Source organism: Ananas comosus, linkage group 12 (genome assembly GCF_001540865.1).
Source record: "Ananas comosus cultivar F153 linkage group 12, ASM154086v1, whole genome shotgun sequence".
NCBI classification, from domain to species: Eukaryota; Viridiplantae; Streptophyta; class Magnoliopsida; order Poales; family Bromeliaceae; genus Ananas; species Ananas comosus.
Window position 1 is genome coordinate 1356557 of NC_033632.1, and position 21046 is coordinate 1377602.

The window sequence follows — 21046 nt, forward strand, 5'->3', positions numbered from 1 at the left end:
ATATAATATATATAATATAGAAAATTGCTTCATTTTTTTTATCATTGTTAATGAACAAAGTTGGACAACTTTAAGCCCATATTCTAAATAAAGAGTAATGCAGTGTCTCTCATTTCACAAACTCAATAATGCTACGGCTTGATTCATCTAATCATCTCATACTCAAATTCTTACAATTTTTTTTTTCCTTTCACTTTAACAAACTATATCTAGCTAAACAAGCCCAATAACCTTATCAAATCTTCATTCAAGGGAGTTTAAAAGAAAAGGTGGAAAAAAATAAAAAGGGATGTTTAAATGTGTACTCCTTGATAATTCCTCACATAACTCTTTTTACATCCTTAACAACCATGGATAAATGCTCGAGAGTTTCGGTCCGAATTCTATACCATTTTCACGCACGAAAGCTATGTTCCACCCGCCGAGCTCTTCTTACCTCCTTCCTCTTGATCTGAGAATAATACAAGATCGTACAAGATAAAATAGTTAGCCGAACGATTGACAACATCTCTCTAGAGAGAGAGAGAGAGAGAGAGAGAGAGAGAGAGAGAGAGTGTGTAGGGCTATTATACTCTTATGAGTATAGAGCCCTTCGTACTCATAAGTTGTTTTCGATATTGGAGTTTTCAAATCGACGATCCACACTGTTAAACATGATCTAAAGTATTTGAAACTTCTAAAAAATAAATTTCGTAATTTTTTAAAATCATTATAAAGTCCATCAAGCGGGTATAAAATGAACGGTTAAAATTGAACGACATCCAAAAAATGGATAATCGGATCATTCAATTTAAAATCGGAATTATTGATCTTTATTTAGATAGTGAATAGAATTTTCTATCAAAAATTCAACCTATTCCGATTCTTTTTCACCATTAAACTAGCAAATATCTAATACCGGTTATTAAAAATTGTCAATTTTGTGAGCTTTTGATCGTAAGGTAAGTGATATCGAAAAATACTGTAGATAATATTTAACGGTATGAATCGTCGATTCGGACACTTTATCATCGAAAATAATTTATAAGTACAAAGGCGATCGTACTCATAAGAGTACTATACTAGCCGGACTCTATATATATATTTATAGAATTATATATAATCTACTTCATTATAAATGCTAGCTTGTGGGCTACACCAAAGTTATATTTTGGTATTTGAACAATAAAAAGAAAGGGGTACAGAACAATCCAAAATACATACTTGGCTGTCCGTTTGTGAGTTGATCCTAAAATAGCGCAATTAAAGCTATGGATGATTCAAAATTTACACTTTGTTTCACTTCACCATTCATAAGAAATATTGTTAATAAAATTTAACAGATCAACGGCAATTCCCTCAATATAAAGGCCACTTTCGCAGAAGCTTCTCGGCTTATCCCACTAGTTAGTATGTAGGCCTCTGGATCAAAGAAAAGGTACTACGGCCCACTACATATACGTATGTATATTTGTAGCTTGCCAAAGTTTATTATATATTATAGCATGATAATAATAATAATAAGAAGAACTAAGCTGGATTACTATTAGCACCAATGATTTGGTAATATTAAATTTTCTATCGTTGGATTAAAAGATGTGCGGTTATGATGATATAGGCCCCCTAGAGTTAAGTGCGTGGTTAATTGAATAGTATAATTGAACGAATGAAAATAATAAAAAAATAATCTAACGGCAGAAAACTTGATAGCACCAAATACTTTGTGTTATCGATAGTATCTCAGCTGGACTCATAATAATAATAAGTATAAATTTTCCAAGCTTCCCACGTTGAACAAATGAAAGGGACCTTTCACAACAAGCAACAGAAACAATTGAATATGGGGACCGATATGGTAACACTTTCATAGAAAGTTCCTTGGCACTGTTTTTTATATGCATGATAATGGATAATGCAATATATATTCCTGATATTTTTTAGGATATCGAAATGGAACTAGGATTGATTTGCAGAATTTTAAATCTCTGTTCGAACTTCGAAGAAGTGATTCAACCTCGCAACTAGGATTGATTCAAGCCTGGTATTTTTATCATCGAATCTGATCAAATGTATACGTATTGCGAATATTTTTATCGTCGAATCTGGTATTTATAAATCTCTGTTCGAACTTCGAAGAAGTGATTCAACCTTGCGACTAGGATTGATTCAAGCCTGGTATTTTTATCGCCGAATCTGATCAAATGTAAACGTATTGTGAATATTTTTTAAAAAAATTATTGCATATTAATATCATATATGATTTTCATTATCATTGCCATTAGTACACATCATCATAAGCAGCTGCGGGCTACACTCTCTCTCTTTAGTGCTGCAGCCACTTCAGCCACTGTCACTCAATCTCTCCCTCTCCGAACTACATATGCCAAAATCAAAATTAGGCCGCCAAAATTACTTAATAATAATACTTGAGTTCGAAAATTCTCCCAGATTATTCTTAAAAAAAATTAATTAGAATCGAAAATTTTTGCCCACGAAGGTTTGGCCGAATTGCCAGTTGGCGGCGACGGCGTTCCAGGAGGTGGAGGTGCGGCGGTCACCCGCAGTGACGCGGAAGGAGAGGGATTGTCCCACCAGTACTGCATTGGACTGCCAATTCTGGCCCCAGTTCCGGCTCATCGCCATCCAATCAGTCCGCGACCCCTTCACGCTCACTCGCACCACGTCCCCCGAACCGGCCACGTTCGTGATCAGTACCAAATTGAAGTACCGGAACCCGTTTATCGTGAACCGGATCCCGCCCGCCTTCCGGCACGGCACCCTGCACGAACCAAAATCCAACAGTCCGGACCAGACGGTCCAATAATATTTATTAGTAAAATATTATTTTTAAAAAAATTATTTAATAAATTTGATCCGTTTCTATTATTATTATTATTATTATTATTATTATTATTATTATTATTATTAACTAAATAATAAATTATAAATAGAAGCGGGGGTAAAATTGTCAAAGTGAAAGAGGGAGGTGCGTGGGAACATGTGCCCTCGTCTTGTCCATTAGCGGCGCCTCACGCGTTTCTCCGCTCTCCTCGAAAGTTTCGTTGGAAAAAATAGTCGCATTTTTTTCGCAAGAGCGTTACGGTACAATGGGCCAATGGCACATCACTGATATTCCCCGAGTAACGAACGAAAGGGAAAGTAAGTTTTGTACGTAAAATATAAATTTCATATTTTCTATAAAAAATTTAAATTTTTTAAAAAGACTTATAAAAATAAAATAATAAAATTCATATATAAGTGAAACAAGGAGGCCCCGAAAATAAACGTAGAAATAAAGACGTAAATCTAAAAAAAAAAATTAAAGAGCTTTTAATAAGAAGATTATAATAATTTATTTCTTTGACTTGGACAAATATTATAATATATAGCAAATTTTATATTACTATTATATTTTATTTCCTAACAATTTTGTATTTTAATTTTTTTTAAAAAAATTAAATAAAAATATTAATACTATATTTAAGTAATATGTTGTTATATGATTAAATTATCATAAATTTTACGTGGCGCGAACGTTACAGAGGAAAAAAAAAAAAAAAAACTAAATTAATAAAGAGCTAGTTTACCTGCGGTAGGAGACGGGGACGATGCCGGCACGGTACTCGGCGATCCTGAGGAACATGGGCATGGCGAGGTCGAAGTGGGGGCGCGGGGGATTGCACCAGCCGCCGTCGTCGGAGGGGAGGGCGTAGTTGGGGGGGCAGAAGTTGGTGGCGGTGATGAGGATGGAGGGGCTGCCGGCGTGGCACCACCGCGGGTCGTCCGCGCATTTCAGCTCGAAGCACGCCCCGCAGCTCTCCCCCGAGTTGAACAGCGCCGTGCTCAGCGCCGCCGTCTCCACCCCGTATCCCTCGCTATACAAATTCCCATACCCGCATGCACCCCCTACGTACCCATCCCCACACACACGCACACACATTTAAAAAAATAATAATTTTATATAATTTAACATGCATGGTATTACAAAAATACGTACCCATGGTGCCGGAGGCGTCGCTGCCGCCGTAGAAGGTGGCGTGGGCGCTCTGCCAGGGGCCGCCCGCGTAGACTCCCGGCACGCGGGCGTCCGCTCGGTGGGAGAGTACGAGCAGGGAAATAGTCATCAGCAGAGTAAGGAAACAGAGCATAGTCGACATTGTCGCTTATGTTTAGGGAGAGAGAGAAAACGGGGGAGGAGAGAGAGTAGTGGAGATATGGGGATGAGTGAGGAGGTGTGTAGGCGAAGCCGTATTTATCAGCGAATGTGTGTAGTGGTGTTAGTGGGAAGAGAGAGAGAGAGAGAGAAGTGGAGTACTGATTTGCGCCTTTTGCTAAAAGAATAAACGAGGAAAAAACAAGTCCCGTACGTGTTGTATACTTCTTTAATTACATCTAAAAATATTAAAATTTAAATAAAAACTTTTCAATTTTTAATAAAAAATTCTATCCATTTCTAACATACACATAACGTTAACATAAATTTTTGAATATTAATCTTGAAATTGTATAACCGTCTCTTCGAAATTGAGTGAGGATAAATTTTATTTTTTTGGTGCATGTACCCTGCCAAAACTACTTAAAGATATTTTTTGTATAGTTACTAACAGTTAAGAATTTTTAGAAATATGGTTACAGATCTTAACTTTATAAATAAATGTATGTGGGTATTATTTTTATTTTTTTTTGAGAGATAAATAACACGCTACCCGCTTCGTTTATTTTATTTAGAAATAAATTTAGCGAAAAAATGTGAATCAATTAGAATTCGAATTTGAAATCTCGGGTACTAACCACCAAATTCTTTGTCACTTGCTCTAGGGACGGTCGATATGTGGGTATAATACTATACAAACAATTGCAAAGCATATATAGAGTGTGAAAATTTTTTTTCTTTTTCTTTTGCTGTAACATGTGGAAGCAGAGAATAAAAAAATGCTTTACTTAAGATTTGGGTGGAAGAAGATACAGATAAATTATTGCACACTCCTCGCAGCAACATCTCTCATTATATATTTTAAAGTTAATTATCGTATATTTTTCTATAAATATATCGAATAAACATATCGAACAGTAAATATATTTTTATAAAATTTAACTTTTTATTTTTATTACTATAAAAGTTGAATAATATTTATATTTTTTTTCTAATTTATTACCATTAAAGTATTGCTTATGTTTTAACCACAGATAAGCAAAATGACAATTTTGCCCATACGAATATATCATTCCAAAAATAAAAACTATTGAAATTATATAAAAATTTTCTCCCAAAAATATTGTTTATTCAATAAAATATAGGAAGTAAAAAATTTTAATTTAATTTTACTTATAATTAATTATATTTTTATAACGGATTTTAACAACAAAGGTATAATTGATAACATTAGAACTTTTATAGGAATAAAAATAAAAAATTAAACTTTGTAAGAATATATCTATTATGCAATTAACCCTATAATTTAAGTCATCTTAAATCTATAGGGGCGGAAACATTAATTCCAAGTGTTCGGGGGGCCGTAATGTAAAACTCGGCGTACGACGAAGTTGTACGAGCGGAGCGCACGCGGACGCTTTATTTCCGCCGTCCGATCGATCATTTAATTGCGCCCGTTAATCGCCCCCGTCAATCAATGCGTCCGTACGCGTCCGCATGCGCCACCGTGGACGTCCCACAACCACTCGATGCGGAAAAAAGAGCCGGAGGAATAAAATTATAAAAAATGAAAATATAAAAAAAAAAAAGAAAAAGAAAAAAAGAAAAAATGGTGAGGAGAATAAGATCAAAGAAAAAAATGCGCACTTTATTTACTTCCCTAGGAGGTTGTGCCAAAACCAACGGCTGTGATTCGGCGAGAACTTTTCAACTTTGACCCCTTTTTAGCTTTCAACTTAAACCTTATCCTTTTGGAACTTACTTTCTATGATCTTCGCATAAATACCCCTTAAAGATAAGTGTATTACTACACGGTATAATTTTATTCAATGAATTAAAGTTATATTTTAATTTTGTTCATATCACTCAAATTGTTGTATTTTACTCTTATATATACACTTATGCACGATCCTCTTACGAAGCTTCTTCGCACAAAAAAAAAAATTATGTTTATTTATTATTATTTTTTAAATAATATTATTTATTTTTTAAAAAAAATTTAATTCCTGATGATTATCCAGGAGAGTTCGACTAATGAACCCATCACGTTGTTGGTGGGACCCACCAAGGAGTCCGCATTGGTGGGACCCACATTAACCGCACGTGGGACCCACCCCTCGAGCCCCCGACCAACCACATCCTTTTGTCCCCGGTGCCAATCCTCCGTATAGTCCTCGTTCGATCGGTACTTGCTCCCCACTTTTTATTCTTTTTTTTTTTTTTTCTCGTTCCTTTTATTTAATTAATTAATTAATTAATATTTATTTTAAGTACAACATTTTTTTGCACCCACATTTAAGCACAGGTCCCTCATAGAAAATCTTGGATTGTGGTGATCTAATTAAGGCTACTAACGTAACATGAATCTGTTTTGTTGCAAAACAAGATATGCTTTTTTTATTTTTTTTATCCCACAAATTATGAGAACGTTGATGATATATATAGTAGAGGAGTGACTTTGTTTGATTTGCACGAAACAAATAGTACATAATTCTTTTGAAGTTTTTTTTTTTTTTTAAGAAGAGTTGATATTAAAGGGTCGTGTTTTTTTTATGAAGAACATAATTTTAGATAGAAACTAGAGAATAAAAAATATGATGGAACTTTTGAGTGCTTCTTTTATCTATTTTTCCTTTTTTTTTATGCCCTTTTTCTAACTAAAAGAGTGGAATTATTTGTTCTCTCCATACTCCATACATGATTTTTAATTCCAAAGTCTATTTGAGTTGACTTTACAAGCTCAATATATACTTGGTAGCAGCTAAGTTCGTCTTTAAGAACTATAAAAATATATAATACTAGATCACTATATATATATATATATATATATATATATATATACACCATTTTAAAGTAACCCTTCAACTTCTAACTTTTTGTATGTAAATTTTATTAAATGCATGTATGCTTCATTTGGTTTGCCCTTAATTTCGAAGTACTAAATAAGAATAACTTTGGATGGATCATATAATATATATTCCATTCAAGTGCATTAAATAGATGATTTATTATTAAGCAAGTGGCACCGAATTGGAACATGGTCCAATAATAAGTGGGCGTGAGATTACAATATGGCTCGAACCATAATTACAGTTATATAACAGCCCACAACATTTGAAACGTGACATCAAACACCCCGTGTTTTGCGACTATTTGTTATATATATATATATATATATATATATATATATATATATAGATAGATAGATAGAGTTGAGCTCAAATATTATTAATAGTATTTAAACTTTTTTACTATCAATTTTTAGCCATTAGATCTACACTTTAGTCAATTCTATCTTTTAGATCATACTATTCAACTAACAATCCTCTCAATTTTAAAAGAACCACCATTAAATCCGAGCTAGGAGACCATTATTATCCTAATCCTATAATTTTTTATTTAAGGGTTAAAAACTCGATAACGAAAAAGTTCAAATACTATTAATAATATTTCAGTCCAATTTTGTATATAATATATATAATTCACAAGTTAGTAGCCACCAAGTTCCCATATCACTACAACAGAATTAGATTATAGGGACATATGTTTGGGACACTTTTGTGTAAGTGTCCCATTTATGCCAAAATTTTTTTTAAAAAAAATACTAATGCCTAAATATAAAGTCCAATCCAACCAAAAATAAAAGGTTACTCTACTCAATCCACCCCACCCAGCCCATTCGACCCGATTACAAACAGAAAAGAAAAAGAAAAAAAAAAATCGATTACCATTTCCCCTTCTCCCCTCAGTCAATCGACTGAAATTCTAGACGAAGATCCCTTCCTCTCATCCTCCTCCGCCACCGCAGCCAACGAAGTAGAGTTCCAGCTGTTGCTAAATACTTAAATAAGTGTTGGTAAATTACCAGCACTCTTTTTAGGTTATAGCGACACTCTTTAACTGTCACTATATACCTAGCGACCCCACATATAGCAACATTTTTTAAAAGTGTCGGTAATTTAGCCAGCAGCACTTTTTTTGACCTATACCGATATTTAAAAGTGTCGCTATAGACTATTTTTGTTGTAGGGGCATATAATAGTAGAGATAATATCTAATATACTTTTCAAAATTTCGAAAATATTTTTTTTATTTCTAAATAAGTAAAATATTATTATTGGTTTTAAAATATTTCTTCAAGTATATATATTTTTTCTCTAGATTATGTAAATGGGATTAGATTTTAGAAAAAAAAATTAAATATTAAGAGAAAATTTTAATAATTTTCAATAGTAGTAATGAGCATGTAAGCAAAATCATCTATTTAAGATAATCGTGCTTTTCACTTCTAAGGTTCTATTCTACGTGCCATAATTTTTTCAAGTGATTTTTTTTTAAAAAAAGAGAATTTAAGGGATCTCCTAATTAAACACAACAATAGTAATAACTTTTCTGTGTGCAAGGTCCAAGCTATATATTCATCATTATTAAAATGTCGTTCTTTATTAGTTTAAACTTCTAAAAATATACTATTTTACATTATAAAAAAATCTAATAATACATTGTAATTTAGAAAAATGCCTACTTGTACATCTCTATAGTTTAGTGTAAATCTTGCACGAGTGCATCTCAAGTATTTTAGAATTCCAATTTTTTTAAATTTCTAATTAAAAAAATTAATATGACAAGTAGAGAATAAGTTCGAATTCTAGTTTATGCCATGTAAGAGTAATAACGGACCGTCCCTAGAGTAAGTGGCAAAGGGCCTGGTGGTTGGTACTCGAGGTTTCAAGTTCGAATCCTAGTTAATTCACATTTCCAGCTAAATTTGCTTCTAAATGAAATAAATGAAGTGGGTAGCATGCTACCTATTTCTAAAAAAAAAAAAAAGTAATAAGGTACAGTTTAGCTCATTGCTTAATGGTTATTAACCGAGATGCCCGCTAAGATGTCGACGATTTGATCCTTTGCTGGTGCTTTTATAAAACAGAACCGATCCCTCTCTTAGGGGAAAAAATGCATACGCAATAGGAATTGAGCGCTAATGCTTTTAAAAGTATCAAGTCAGTATTACTTATAGGTTTCGGTCCTTAGACTAAGAGATGCGTGGCCAAGATGATAGTAATTTTCTAAAATTGAGTGGATGGTTGATTGAATAGTATAATCTAATAATTAACAGATAAAAATGATCAAAGGAGTAAATCTAACAGTGTAAATCTTACAAGCACCGAGTATTTTGTACTTAAAAGTATCGGAGCTGAACTGTATGTTGGTGTTCTTAAGAGAGTATTTTGAATTCAGGGGCCCATGGAGAAACTAAAAAAAATGAAAAGGAAAAGAAAAGAAAAGAAAAAAGGTAATAGCCAAAAAGTGGGTACAAACTAACACTTATAGATACACTTTTAGATTGAGCAATAACATTTGGCTATTGATTTAACTGGTTAGTCAACATTAAAGACCAAATAAGGGGTTCTAAATTGACCACGAATTTGGCTTTGCTCTTAATAAGGGATGGGTACAATTTAATTCATAGGTGTAGTACCATGCTTTATAATGTATATTGTACAAAGCAACTTTGTTGGGAGAAAAGTCTTATGCTCATTACTTATACCACAAAAGCAATAGTAAGAGAGTAGTCAAAAAGATATAATAACATGAGTCTAGCTTGGTAATTTTTAGAAGCACATACAATATATGCTTCAAACCTTTTTAGCACTTAGATTAAATATTATTCTACCCGTTCCCACTAAATCATAAATATATAATGTTATAACTTATTAGCAACCAGTCCGAATAGATACTAATAACATATCAATTACAAGTTGATCGTCCCTAGTGCAAATTTAAAAAGGTTTGATGGTTATATAGTATCGATTATTTCAAATTCGAAGCCTAACTTCGTTTCTAAAAAAAGAACTATGCTACCATTATGTCTAAAAAAAAAAAATCATATCATTTACATATTGGAGACAAATATAACTGTTTTCACCAATGTTCTTTCCTTGTAATTGTTAAGATATCATTGATATTTGGATGATGATTTTTTTTTTTTTTGGGTGTGGGTTTTATCAAGAAATAGAATAAAAATGAAATGAGTCAGTAACTCTTGCAAAGAGATTTTAGAATGTCACTAGCTAGCTAGGTAACTCTTTTTATTAGACCATTCTTTGTGAACTTCACGGACTAAAACATTTTATTTTCCGCGCAATCAAAATAGGAAAATGCTTTGCTTAAAAATAAATTGCATTATACTTTCGAAATGAAAAAATACTTGGATTTTAACTTCGTAATTATAAACAAAGCACAGTGATATGCATTCTTGAGTTATTAATCTCAAATAATAACGGGTAACGGAGCATGGTTAAGGGGGTCCAAAATGTGAGAACAAACACATCTTAATGGTAATCAATAAGGATAGAAATAAACAGGCATTTTGTGTGAAACGCAATTATAATTAACCAAACATGGTAGGTTAATGGGCTAAGCCCAATAATCCAACAGCAAAAGCCCACTAAAGTGTAAGGTTTTTTCAATATAGTTTCGAATCGAACATACTTTTTCAAAATTTTGAGGTGTCGAATGCCCAAAACCTTAGTTCATGAGACAATTTACCCATTAATAAGGCAAATAAAACTTTATTATACTAGCTTATACATTAGAATATATTCCTTACACATCACCGAAGAACCGGTTGTGGATCACGAGGTAATTAACAAGCCATTTAGATTTTAAAGCTGAACCTCTTAACCCAGCAGGATTTAGAATAGTCCACACCAAACCTTTTAATCCGACTATAATACTTTGAACAGAGTTTTAAGAGATTAAGAGAGTTAAGCATATTAGAACTAGAGTGGTTCCATAATGAATGACCTCTGTGGGAAGCGAGACGTTATAGTTGATATCATAAATAATTACGAGTCGAAAGTATGAGATGGGATCTCGACTGAATTGGAGTCATACAGCGGGCATAGCACAATTCCTCAGCCGATGACTGTTGCGAGTGGGAATGACCCTCCAGAAAGAAAGCGGGGACGTTACAATACTAGATCTATTTGCAGATACCTAGGGGTGTAATGTGCCACATTTCCCGTGCCGAAACGGGCCGGAGGCCAGCCCGGCACGGCCCGGCCCCAAAGTCGGGCCGTGCCGTGCCGGGCCAAAATTTTTGGACCCTGGCCCAGCACGGCCCCCCGGCCCGGTCTGTACGGGCCGTGCCGGGCCGGGCCGGGCTTCGGGCCAGCCGTTTTTTATTTTATTAATTTTATTTAAAAATATTTAAAATTTTTTTAAAAATAAAAATAAAGATATTATTTTTAAAAAAAATTAATATATAAGTAAAAAAATTTAAATTTTAAAATATATTTATAAAAATATTAAAATTTTAAATTATTTTAAAATTTTAAATTTTTTGGACCAAAATGTCCTTCCCAACAGTCAAATTTTTGACTGTTGGGAAGGGCATTTAGGTCCGGCCCATCTCCCAAAAGTGTCTGCTTTCACAGAACCCAACTCACTTGGGAGAGCCCCAAAGTCAAAACCCAACTTCCAATGCACATTGGGAGTTGGGTTGATGCAGCTTGGGAGTTGGGTTGGGTGCAACCCAACTGACCAACTCCCTGCCCGGGCCCGGGTCGGGAGGCACGGGCCACACGGGCCGGGCCGGGCCGTGCCGTGCCGGGTCTGGACATCCCTCAGCCCGGCACGGCCCAAGCCTGTGTCGTGCCGGGCCGTGCCGGGCCACCGGGCCGCGGTAGCAAGGCCCAGCACGACCCGGTTAAGCTGGCCGGGCCGGCCCGGCACGAGTGCTACAGTGCTCGTTCCGTGCCTGGCCCGGCCCACTCCCGTGCCGGGCCGGACGGCCCGCGGGCCGCCCGGCCCGTTTGACACCCCTACAGATACCTAGCCAACCAACTTGACTTAAAATAACAATAATAATAAAAGTAAAACAATTACGTGTCATGGAGTGATTAAATTCTGATCAACTAAAAATCACCATCATATGGTGATAATCTATTGGATAAATTCAAATTCTCCCACTTTCAAAGGAATTGTACACCCCACTTGTGAAGCCAATGTGTGGGCCATGGTCCTAAATTTCCCGACACACTTTCTCTTTTTCCTGTATATATATATATATATATATATATATATAGTAGGGCTAGAATATTTTTACAAGTATCACCCAAGTGATACTTGTGTGTTTTTAACCATTGGATCTACTTTTTTATTACTAATAGCTTTTAGATCAAACACTATTCTACCTACCACCACCTACCACCATCATCTCAACCTCACATCTCTCCATCCAAGGGCTAAAAACACACAAGTATCACTTGGGTGATACTTTTACAAGTATTCTAGCTCTACTCTATATATATATATATATATATATATATATATATATATATATATATATATATAATTGAGCTTCTATACTTTTAAAAGTACAAAGTTATTGGTGTTTGTAGATTTTTGACCATTGGATTAAGAGATGTGCGGTTAGATGATATGGGCCTCCTAGGGTTGAGTGGGTGGTTGGTTTAATAGTATAATTTAATGGTTGAAAATGATCAAAGACGTAAATCTAACGGTAAAAAACTTACAAGCACCAAGTGCTTGGTGCTTTTACAAATACCATAGCAGAACTACACATAGACACTAGTAGAAACATACATCAAATATATAGATATATAATAAACGCATAGAACCTTTTAAAAAATATATCTAATCATGGTTTTTTTTTTTTTTAAGAGATAGGTAGCACGCTATTCGCTTCGTTTATTTCATTTAGAAATAAACTTAGCTGAAAATGTGAATCAATTATGATTCGAACTTGGGTCTCGAGTATCAATCACCGAGCTCTTTACCACTTGCTCTAGGGACGGTCGGTAATTTCGAGATTTGTTAATTTTAATGTTGTACACAGACGCATACTAAAGTACAAACAGAGAATCGAGCCTGGGCCCATCTTAGATTCTCAGGTATCTTTTTTTTAAGAAAAGGTAGATATACGGATGCTACCGTTTTATACATTTACGCAGCGTTTGGTACTTGAAAATAGTAATTTTTGAATTTCTGAAATAAGTTGGTATAAGATTGAAATTATCGTTTCACTTTTTTCTAAAACAAGCTTGTTTTTAGGTGAGAACAAGTTTAATTAAAGCCTAAATTTAATTTTAATTACGATATTAAATTATTAATTAATCTAATTAATATATTTAAATCATTATTTATTATATGGATAATAAATAAATAAATAAATAAATTAATTATAATTAATTATTAATAATTTAATGTGTTTATCCATAAACTAATATTTATATTGATAAATCATTAATATTTCTATTAATCTAATTAATTTTTTTACTAGTTATCCAGCTAAAATAATTTACTAACTAATTGAAAAGTTAAATTATTTTTATAATTAATTAATGAATTAATATATTTTTATTATCTTATACAATATTAATAGCTAATAAATTTATTAATTTATTAAATTATTTTTAAGTAATATTTTGATGTTAATTAATTAGATAAAATAATTTTAATTTAAAATTATAACTCTTATTCTTTTTATTCTAATCTAATCATCAAACACTATTTACCTTATTTCTAATAACAATACAATTTTTATCGAAACACAAAATTAGTTTAACTTTTGTTTATATCTGAACTTGTACTTATTCCTGAAATAAATAATTCTTATTTATATTTGAGCCAAAAATAGCCTTAAAAAATGAACTTGGTTACAAAATGAAATAGTCGGGGCCTCTCAAAAAAAAAAAAAAAAAAAAAAAAAAAAAAATCAACGCGAATTTTTATTGAAGCAAAGTGGAACCATAGATCCTTAAGATTTTTCAGGTATCTCATCATTAGGTTGAGCTTGGTTAAATGCGGTACCAAGTAGGTTCTTTGTAGGTCAACTGTAGCTCGGAGGAAATGGCATATTTATTCTCTAAGCACTAAGGGCCGTTTGTTTGTTTGTTTTCGTGTAAGTGGAGGAATAGAATTCAAATTCCTATCATTTTTATTATTTATTTTGGTATAAATTAAAAATATAATATAACTCAAATTATATTAGACCTTCATTTCATCTATTCTCGACTTTCTCCTCTAAAGTATCAAATTTGACTTCCACCAGACTCAACTTCCTTTATAATGAGTTAAAATTATCTTATTTATAATAAATTAGGATTACCTTTTAATAATAAAAAAAAATTAATTATATAAAGGCTAAATTTTATAACGATAAGTTTACCATTAAATTTAGGAGATAACGGGATCCACTTATTTATATCAAAACAAATAATGGAACTCAAAAAACTAATTTTACCAGTACCAAGTTATATCAAAACAAACAGAATAAATAATTAAATTTAACTTTCGAACTGTACAAATTACGTCAAAATAAACAACAAAAAAATAATCACATTTCAGAAAAACACAAAAACTACTGCACTTAAGTCACATTGGATCTACATATTCGTAGATCCAAACGCCCCCTAAACCAACCAATTTATTTTGTTTTATTTTATTTTATGTGAATAAAAATAACTATTTGGTAGTGGTGGTGAAGTCCTGGTTGGAGAAATTATTGCTTGGGAGTGGTCCACCATGTCAGGCAGTGAACCGGCTAACATCATCTCCATTTTAAGCTGCAGAGTAATTAATTATAGGCGAACAAAAAGCATTATTTGGATTGCTTTACTTGTAACTACATATTATTGCCATTGAACTTGCAAGATAAAAGAGCTCAAATTAAATATAGGTGAAAGATTAAACAGTTGGAAATTTTTTCTATATCTTCGAAACACATACCGATAATATACAAGCTTTTGACTAATTTATATGCACGCTGAAAAAATAATTTGCAACTTCATAGGATGAGTAAATATCCAAAATAGTTAAATTTATCGAAATTACCACTGAACATAACGGGCGTTTTTTTAAAATTTGATTACTGAAAATAAATTAAAGGCTGAGGAATATATAGGTGAGTGCGTTTACTTAAAAATTCATACTTAGAGGGCGGTTATTGTTAATTTCCACTTTTTAAAATTATGCGCTCCTCGTGCTTTGCATTTCGCGATGGCGCGGGAGCCCAAATCGCAATACTAATTGTACGAGAATCTTTCTCTCTCTCTCGATCGAGCGCGCGCTAGGGTTTCGTCGTGAAGGTATGCTTTACTCCTCCCTCTCCTACGATTACTTCGATCTCACCCTTTGATTCGATTAATTAGGGTTTAAATTGTGCACATCATTGTAAGTTGTATGATCTCCAACCGTTTCATCTCATCAATCCCTGAATATTGCGTTAAGTTTATATAATTGGGAATACTTTTGAGTCAGATCCACTTTTACTGCTCTTTTCTTCAAATTTCTGGTCAATGCATGCACGAAATTGAGTAATTTTGGGGTAGAAATTGTTCGATTAGGGTTTCGTTAACTCGGGAGAGAAATGAGCCCCAACTTTGACCTAGAAAGCGGATTAATTGATCCGACAACAATTCCCCCACTCTCTCCCCCAATTCCCGTCGATCTGGAACCAGTTGATGGCTCCGAGATATTCCCGGATGGAGCCCTTAGCTACATTAACCAGTTGTTAATGGAGGAGGACTTTGAGGACAAATTTGAGCGGTACCCCGACTATCCGGCCCTTCTTGCTGCTGCGGAGAAGCCATTCCTTGAGATCCTCAGTGAGGAAAAGCACTTTCCCGAAAGCGACAACCATAGTAGTAGTACTAGTAGTGGTAGTGGTTGTGGTAGTGGTGATATTGTGGAGATAGAGAATACGTCCCCCTGTGATTCAATTGAGCATTTTGAACAAGAAAGTTGCCATCTTTATATCGATCATTCCTCCCATTCTTATTTCTCATCCGCGAACAACTCTGGGGGTATCATAGAAGGAGATCTTATTCAACAGAACCACCCAGTGGAGTTCCTTCCTGGTGATTTTAAGTCGGTGATTGATTTTGAGGCCAATGGCTTCTCTTTAGCTCAAGAAGTAGACGAAAAGACATTCAGTTTAGTCGAGAAGGAAGAGTATCGAGATCGTAGGGGGCACAAGAACACGCACATTGATGATTTGGATTTGGAAGAAGAAAGGAGCAATAAGCAAGCGGCCGTAGACGGCTTGGAAGGTTTTCATCAATTGTTCTATGAGGTCTTACTATGTAATAGTGAGACTTGCCCTTTTCGAGGCGACAATGAGATGAGAAGTGTTCACGGCAGTCATCATTCTAAGGGAATGGGTAATCGAAAGGGCCGGCGGAAGAAGCAACCGAAGGGGGATGGTGATGCTGTCGATCTTCAAACCCTTTTAATTCACTGCGCTCAGGCCGTGGCTGCTGATGACCGTCAGAGCGTGACTGAACTGTTGAAGCAGATTAGACAACATTCGTCCCCCCGTGGAGATGCAAACCAGAGGTTGGCCCACTGCTTTTCCGACGGGCTCGAGGCGCGCCTCGCCGGCATGGGATGTGATGTGACGGGTTCCCTTGCAATGAAACAAATTCCTTGTGTCGATATGCTGAAGGCCTACCAGCTTTTCATGGGGGCATGCCCTTTTAAGAGGGCTTCTAGTTTCTTTTCGAATCATACAATTCTTGAGGCTTCTAAGGATGCAAGAGTGGTCCATATTATAGACTATGGCATATTCTACGGGTTCCAATGGCCGATCTTGATTCAGAAGCTCTCGGATCGACCAGGTGGTCCTCCAAGGATACGGATAACAGGTATTGATTTGCCCCAAACTGGTTTTCGCCCGACTGAGCGGATAGAGGACACAGGACGACGGTTAGCTGATTATGCACGGAGATTCAACGTTCCTTTTGAGTTCCATGCCATTGCAGCCAACTGGGAGACTATAAGGGTTGAGGATGTTCGTATTGAGAAGGACGAACTTCTTGTCGTTTACTGCCTCTACCGTTTTAGGAATCTAATGGATGAGTCAGTAGTAGCTGATAGCCCAAGAGATAGAGTCCTACGCACGATCAGAAAGATGAATCCAGATGTATTCATTCACGGGGTTGTGAATGGGACGCATAGCGGTCCCTTCTTCCTCACACGCTTCCGGGAAGCACTTTTCTATTTCCATACAATATTTGATATGCTCGAAGCTACCATTCCACGAGAGGACCCACACAGGATGCTTATCGAGAGTCTGATCTATGGGCAGGAGGCCATCAACGTAATCTCTTGCGAAGGGACTAAAAGGGTGGAGAGGCCGGAAACTTATAGGAAGTGGACCTCGAGAAACATTAGGGCGGGTTTTAGGCAGCTTTCTTTGAACGCTGATTTAGTGAAGAAGGCGAGGAACATGGTGCGAGTGCTCTACCACAAGGACTTTGTTGTCGATGAGGGTAGTAATTGGTTGCTGCTTGGTTGGAAGGGGCGGATTGTCAATGCCCTCTCTACATGGAAACCCAATAATCGGTCCTAATCTTTCGCTATATTAACTGCTGTAATATGCGCTTTTTGTTTTTATTTACACTCATCTGAATTTCTGATTGCAAGATAACCGTGATCATCTCCATTGATGTTAGCTGGCCTTCGTTGTTTAATGGTTGAATCTTCTCTTGTTTATCATTTGCTTTTGAAGACCATATGCAATATTGGTTATAATATAGGATAGAAATTGGACTTTTATCTGATTAACACAATGGTAGAGATGTTTGGTAATCTAATGAATTTTCCTTTTTTTTTCCTTTTTATTTTGGTTTTTTAGGAATAAAAATTTGGGTCATACAGGAAACGAAAATTCTGTCAGTTTTGCACAAGGGCAAAGTAATTCGGTGATATAATACAAGGTCTTAGGAGAAGGAAAGGACGGTTTGGTTACAACCTAGGTTTAAAAGCTTTTGAGCAATGCTTTTATTACCTCGTATGGGACAGCGCCTCTATGGCGTTGAGATGTGAACTAACCAGCATGCACTATCTGCATGATTGCAAACACACCAGAAAGAAAATTTAAGATCTGATATAATAATATTTAAAGTTTTTATCTCGTTTGCCAGTGGAAAATTAGTGAAAAACTAATGAAAAAATGGTTCTTCTTTGAAATCTTCTATTAAGCACTTCGTTCCTGTCCAGAGAGATTCTATGAAAACACTATCGGAACAGAGATGTTCGAAGAAACAACTTTCTCATGTAAATACTTCCAACGAACTTTCCCAGTGAAGCCAAAATAAAAACAGTAATTTGCTGACTCCAAAGTTCATTTCAGCTTCACAGAGCAACGGATCTTTCATTTGCTACAATACTAAACCGCTGCTTCTCAAAGAACAAGGCAATGAAAACACACTAGCTATAAAACAACCATAAACAACCATAGGCAATTTTGAAATATTAGCGTATGGTAGCATTCAATAATCACTTTTAATTCCCTCTCCATATTATAGGTAATAATTGGCTGGGTTCATCAGATTAAAACTACAGTAATGACCAACTTTATGCAATCTGAGTAACCTATGTACGCCATAATTAAGGGCCTAATCAGAATCGAGTGGTGATCTGGGAGAAGAGCGCCTTGAAATCCTTTGTCAGTGTACCAACACCCTCCGGCTTTGACGCCAGGTCGAATGCCTTGAACTTTGCTTCCTCAAATTGCAGGGCCTGTACAATCAAAGGTTCAGAAACAAGACAAGGCTAATAATAGGCCTGTACAATCTAAGACATGTCTGTCTGGCCTGATTGTATAACAGATCTAGCCCGACAAGCAGCAACTAGGCATAAGTGAACTGTCCAGAACTTGCACTGCAGTGGCAAGCAGAAGTGAGCTTGCAGGCACCGGAAGCAGAAGATCAATTCGAGTCTTCTGCTTTTGTTACAACAAGATGTTGATGTTAAGAAAAGAAAACCTTCTACTACTTTGAACAGCTCTACTTGAACAACAATTTTTGTAGAATCTATAACCAGATTTCAAACTAATATACGAAGGAGACTAACAGTACCTGAACACAGACTTCTGCAACATCAGCTCTTGGGATTGTCTTTGTGTCTGTCTGAAGAAGTTCGTCATCCTTCCCTACAATTAACTCCCTCACGCCCCCCTCTTTGTCAAGAAGCCCTCCAGGCCTAAAACAGAAGCAAATAAAAAAACACTTGATCACTTGATAAGCATTAGTTTAAAAGAGAAACCAGCATTTTTCTGATGAATAGAAAGAAGGTTCATGACATCCAGATGACCATTGAAGTAGCATTTATTAAGGTTCCCCTACGTGACAAAAATTTCTAAAAACTAAAGTACACAAATGGGGGATTATGTAAGGCTATATGCAGCTCTTCATGCAAATCCACAAACTGGGAATAGAACTACAGCTAAAAAAATAATATTCAATTCTGTCTAAAAATTTGGCATATGTTGACAGTGTGCAGTAGTTCACTAGAGAGTTTGACAAGCATGGCGTGGTAAGTGAAAACTACTGAATTTCAGCGCAGCAAAGTATCATTCATGTCAAGGATTTTGAAGTCTGAAGTAAGTGAAAACTACTGAATTTCAGTGTAGTAAAGTATCATTCATGCTGAGGATTTTGAAGTATACTTCAGACTGAAACTGTGACACCCCTATATAAGAACCGAAGACTCTAAAATTAATAACTGAGTTTAAGCATTTTGGGTAGATTGTTTGGGCCCAACAAATTATTAATACTAGTGGTCTGAGCCGTTACGGAAACAAGCCATAGTTGTTGACATAACTTGGAAGACGCTAACTATTAGATAATATCATGCACAAAAAAAGAAAAAAAATTAACCAAGTTGTACCTAATAATTGTATAAGGTATTCCTGAGTCTGCTAAGTACTGTTCCGCCTTTCGCTTCCATACCTGCAAGAAAAGAGATGCATCATCATACAAGAATTTGCCCTTTTAAGAGATTTATTTTATGCCATATTGTTGATTAAGATTCTCTGACTTACTTGAAAATAAAAACTCCCATAAGAATATTCATTTAATTAGCGCAGCCAATGCCATTCTTTTATGCCTCTAGTTAAGTGGAAAATTACAGGAAAAAGAGTTTCACAATCCGAAAAATTCAAGAGGAAGTGAAAGGCAAAATGGGAATAGCTACATCATGTAATCAACCATATAAAGATAGAGAGGAAAAGGAATGTGAATAAGCTACTCACCAATATATTGCCATTCCCAAGGCTATTCAATGGATGGTTAGGGTTTGTTCCTCCCATCGATCCAACCAAAACTATATGCTTCACCCCTGCATTCTTGGCTGTAACAGAGAGGTAACTGCTTAACACAAGTTAACACGTAATTGGATCAAAAGCGACGCACAAATTGAAGCAAAAATAAGAATTAAAAACCGAACCAGCATCAATCTGATTCTTCTGCCCAATCCAATCAACCTAACATTAAAAAAACCCGTAAAATTAGCATCACAGGAACATCTAGGAAAAAATTTAATCGAATCCATGAAATATTCAACAGTTGAATCCACCTGCTCAGGGTATGATCCATCTTCGTAGTAGAACTCGGGCCTCCCACCTTTGCTAGGGTCGAAGTCGGGCTTCATTTTGGGGACGGCGCTCGTGAGGATTATTAGGGCATCGATTCCTTGCACAGCGGGGGTTATACGATCCGCATCCCTAATATCGGCCACGTAAACGTCGTCCCCTCCTCCGATCTTCTCCTTGCTCTCTTCGGTGCGCACGAGGCCTCTCGCCACGAACCGATCGGATCTCTCCTTCAGTTTCCGGTACGCTATCTGACCTAGAGGTAGATCGGAGGGTCTAAGGATGCGATCGAGATCTAGAGATCGAGAGAGAGAGAGAAAGAGAGAGAGGACCTGTGCGGCCACCGGCGCCGGTGACGAGGACCGTACTACGAGGGGCATCCGCCATGGCCGTACGGAAGAGGGAGCTCTCTACGAAACTCTGCAGCTTCTTCTTCTTCGCGCGTGTGGTGGAAAGAAGAAGAGGAGTGGAGAATTCTCCAGAAGGTCGCGCGGGGGAGTGGGGAGTGG

At 35.7% G+C, this 21046-nt stretch overlaps 3 protein-coding genes across 4 annotated transcripts; 1 reads left to right on the forward strand and 2 right to left on the reverse strand.

Annotated features, from left to right (window-relative positions):
• Positions 2410-4227, reverse strand: LOC109718088 (expansin-A4-like; the record flags this gene model as incomplete). The annotated part of the gene is given in 3 exon segments (XM_020244106.1): positions 2410-2758; positions 3567-3885; positions 3977-4227. Coding segments are annotated over 3 exon segments (789 nt in total). The 5' UTR covers positions 4137-4227.
• Positions 15109-18367, forward strand: LOC109718351 (scarecrow-like protein 14). 2 transcript variants are annotated; one of them, XR_002218451.1, is made up of 2 exons: positions 15109-15249; positions 17799-18367. XR_002218451.1 is itself a non-coding variant. In XM_020244543.1 (2 exons), the coding sequence occupies exon 2, from the start codon at positions 15531-15533 to the stop codon at positions 17511-17513; it is 1983 nt and encodes a 660-aa protein (XP_020100132.1). In that variant the 5' UTR covers positions 15109-15249; positions 15508-15530; the 3' UTR covers positions 17514-17659. The 2 variants fall into 2 exon arrangements, 1 of the variants encoding a protein (XP_020100132.1); XM_020244543.1 differs by lacking the exon at positions 17799-18367 and adding an exon at positions 15508-17659.
• LOC109718352 (uncharacterized protein At5g02240-like) lies at positions 18379-21039 on the reverse strand. The gene is made up of 7 exons (XM_020244544.1): positions 20870-21039; positions 20522-20793; positions 20393-20429; positions 20199-20296; positions 19835-19896; positions 19024-19147; positions 18379-18685 (listed from the first exon to the last, which is right to left on the reverse strand). Exons 1-7 carry the CDS (start codon positions 20922-20924, stop codon positions 18566-18568), a joined length of 768 nt encoding a protein of 255 aa, XP_020100133.1. The 5' UTR covers positions 20925-21039; the 3' UTR covers positions 18379-18565.